Raw genomic sequence first — 3329 nt, 5'->3', positions numbered from 1 at the left:
CACAGCAACCTCAAACTCTTGGGCTTAAGTGATTCTCTTGCCTCAGGCTCCCAAGTAGCTGGGACTACAGGCACCCGCCACAACACCCAGCTATTTTTTTTCGTTGCAGTGGTCATTGTTTTAGCTGGACCTGGCTGGGTTGGAACCGGCTAGCCTCGGTATGTGGCTGGCGCCCTACCCACTGAGCTAGGGGCGCTGCCTACGTGCAAATTTTTTTTCAATGAAAGTTACACTGAGGGCGGCACCTGTGGCTCAAAGGAGTAGGGCACTGGACCCATATGCTGGAGGTGGCAGGTTCAAACCCAGCCCCAGCCAAAGACTGCAAAAAAAGAAAGTTACACTGAGGCCAGGTGTGGTGGCTCACGCCTGTAATCTTAGCACTCTGGGAGGTTGAGGCAGGTGGATTGCCTGAGCAAAAGCAAGGGTTTAAGATCAGCCTGAGCAAACGCAAGACCCTGTCTCTACTAAAAAAAAATAGAAAAACTGAGGCAAGAGGATCGCTTGAGCCCAGGAGTTGGAGGTTGCTGTGAGCTATGAAACTACGGCACTTTACCTGGGGTGACAGCTTGAGACTCTGTCTCAAAAAAAAAGTTACACCGAATGTACCTGCCTTCCCTTTATCTCCTCCACCCCTGAAACAGCAAGACCAATACCTCTTCTTCCTCCTCAGCCTCTTCACATGAAGATGACAAGGATGAAGACCTCTAGATGACCCACTTAAAAGAGTAAATACATTTTCTGTGATATTTGAAATTTTTCCTAGTTTATTGTAAGAATGCAGTATATAATATGTATAACATACAAAATATGTGTTAACTAGCTGTTACCAGTAAGACTTCTGATCAACAGTTAAGTTTTTGGGAAGTCAAGAGTTATACATGGATTTTAGACTATAGGGGGTCTGTGTCCCTAACTTACTCATTGTTCAAAGATCAATTGTAATGTAAATGTAACCTTTTTGGGGGGGGGGCAGTGAGTCTAAGGCTCTTGCACTGGGTAGAGTGCCCTAGTGTCATAGCTCACAGCAACCTCAGACTTGGACTTAACGAGATTCTCTTGCCTCAGCCTTCCAAGTAGCTGGGACTACAGGCGCCTGCCACAATGCACGGCTATTTTTTTTTGTTGTTGTTGCAGTTGTCATTGTTTTTAGCAGGCCCAGGCCAGGTTTGAACCTGCCAGTCCTGATGTATGTGGCTGGTGCCCTACCCACTAAGGTATGAGTGCTACCCCATGTAAATGTAACTTTTATGTGCACTGAAAAACAAAACAAAAATATGTATTTGTGACCCCCTTTATTGCAGTAGTCTAGAACCAAAACTGCAGAATCTCCACTGTATGCCTGTAGCATCCTTACTGGTGAGTCAGTCCACACAGGGAGGCAGGGTATGATGGCTCACACTGCCAATCCCAGCACCCTGAGAGGCTGAGGCAAGAGGATCATGTGAGCCCAGGAGTTTGAGGTTACAAGTTATGATCACAACACTGCACTGCAGCCTAAGTGACAGCAAGGCAAGGTACTCTTTTTTTTTTTCTTCTTTTTTTAATGAGACAGAGCCTCAAGCTGTTGCCCTGGGTAGACTGCCATGGCATCACAGCTCACAGCAACCTCCAACTCCTGGGCTCAAGCGATTCTCCGGCCTCTGCCTCCCAAGTAGCTGGGACCACAGGCACCTCAGCCACAAAGCCCGGCTAGTTTTTGGTTGTAGCTATCATTGTTGTTTGGTGGGCCCAGGCTGGATTTGAACCCACCAGCTGAGGTGTATGTAGCTGGCGCCTTAGCCACTTGAGCTACAGGTAAAATAAAAGTAAAAAGTTTAAATTGGTTAACTAGACATTAACCTGGCAACTACTCAAAGAGGACAGAAGGTGCGCCTGAGCTCAGCCCATACTGGCTCCAAGTGGTAACCAAATTCATTCTCACTATTTCCTAGGAGACTCTTCAATATCCTACTGGGGCATTCTACTAGGCAATCACAAAAAGCTCATTGGACTAAATTTCTCCTTTTATCAAGATGTTGAGCAGTAACGATGGCTTTATTTTTATTTATTTATTTTTTTAAGACAGTCTCACTTTGTTGCCCTAGGTAGAATGCTGTGGTGTCACAGCTCACAGCAACCTCAAACTCTTGGGTTTAAGCAATTCTCTTGCCTCAGCCTCCCAAGTAGCTGGGACTACTACAGGCACCCACCACAATGCCTGGCTATTTTTAGGGCTTCTCACTCTGGCTCAGGCTGGCCTCAAACTCATGACTCAGGTGATCTGCCTGCCTCAGCTTCCCAGAGTGCTGGGATTACAGGCATGAGCCACCATGCCCGGCGACTCATCTGTCTAGTCTTCAACACCTTTTTGTACTTCATTCTTGCCACCTTTCACAAAGGACAGACACACAGTCTGGCATACTATTCACAGAACAGTTTATTGGCCTACCTCACCTGGTAGACCACCCCTACTGACCAGGGGAAGTAGTGTCCTTCTTGCTGCACTCTGCTGGGTTGCAGCTTGTACCATCAGGGGTACCAGGAAAGGGAACACTGACTAAAGCAGCCCTAAATGCCAGAGAACCTGGACAGAGGTCCACAGACTCAACTCCATTTGATGTTCTTGTCCTCCTCAGTCATGCTTGGTGTGTCAGTGACGAGGCCAGTGCCGATGGTCCGGTTGCCATCTCTCAGGGTGAAACGCTGGCCTTTCTCTAAGATCATCGGCTGCCGCAAGATCAGGGTAAGCTTGAGATCTTCCCCAGGCATGGCAAGCTCCTGGAGGGGGCAGAGAAGATCATGCATGGCCTTCAGAGTAGCTTCGTTCTAACTGTAATGAAATGTTGCTGACTACACCTTGGATGTTAAGAGTCATGGGAAAAGTGTCATAGCAACAGGGTGATGGATGATTCTGCCTGGAGATGGCTTCATCTACCCCAGCTGTGAGGCAGATGCAAACAGTATATTCTAAACAAGAGAACATACGACAGTGCCTGTAGCTCAGTGAGTAGGGCGCCAGCCACATACTCTGAGACTGGTGGGTTTGAGCCTGGCCTGGCCCTGCTGAACAATGACAACTGCAACCAAAAGATAGCCAGGCATTGCAACGGGCATCTGTAGTCCCAGCTACCTAGGAGGCTGAGGCAAGGGAATCACTTGCACCAAAGAGTTTGAGGTTGCTGTGAGCTGTGATGCCATACGAATCTACTGAGGGCGACATAGTGAGACTCTGCCTCAAAAATAGAAACAGAAACAAGAGAAGGCTCGGCACCTGTGGCTCAAGTGGCTAAGGCGCCAGCCACATACACCTAAGGTGATGGGTTCGAATACAGCCTGGGCCCTCCAAACAA

General features: G+C 48.1%; 1 protein-coding gene across 1 annotated transcript in view; it reads right to left on the bottom strand.

Moving 5' to 3' along the window:
- Positions 1-2398: 2398 nt before the first annotated feature.
- The window catches only part of TUFM (Tu translation elongation factor, mitochondrial), a 4326-nt gene continuing 3395 nt past the window's right edge, over positions 2399-3329 (bottom strand). Inside the window, exon 10 of the mRNA XM_003795768.3 lies at positions 2399-2757. Within this exon, the coding sequence (XP_003795816.1) occupies positions 2584-2757 (174 nt within the window). The 3' untranslated portion in view covers positions 2399-2583. The remainder of the gene's footprint in view (positions 2758-3329) is intronic.

This window comes from Otolemur garnettii, unplaced genomic scaffold (genome assembly GCF_000181295.1).
Source record: "Otolemur garnettii isolate 467f Iridium unplaced genomic scaffold, OtoGar3 scaffold00096, whole genome shotgun sequence".
Classification (NCBI taxonomy): domain Eukaryota; kingdom Metazoa; phylum Chordata; class Mammalia; order Primates; family Galagidae; genus Otolemur; species Otolemur garnettii.
Note: the sequence above shows the minus strand (reverse complement) of the source record. Positions and strands in the feature narration are given on the sequence as shown.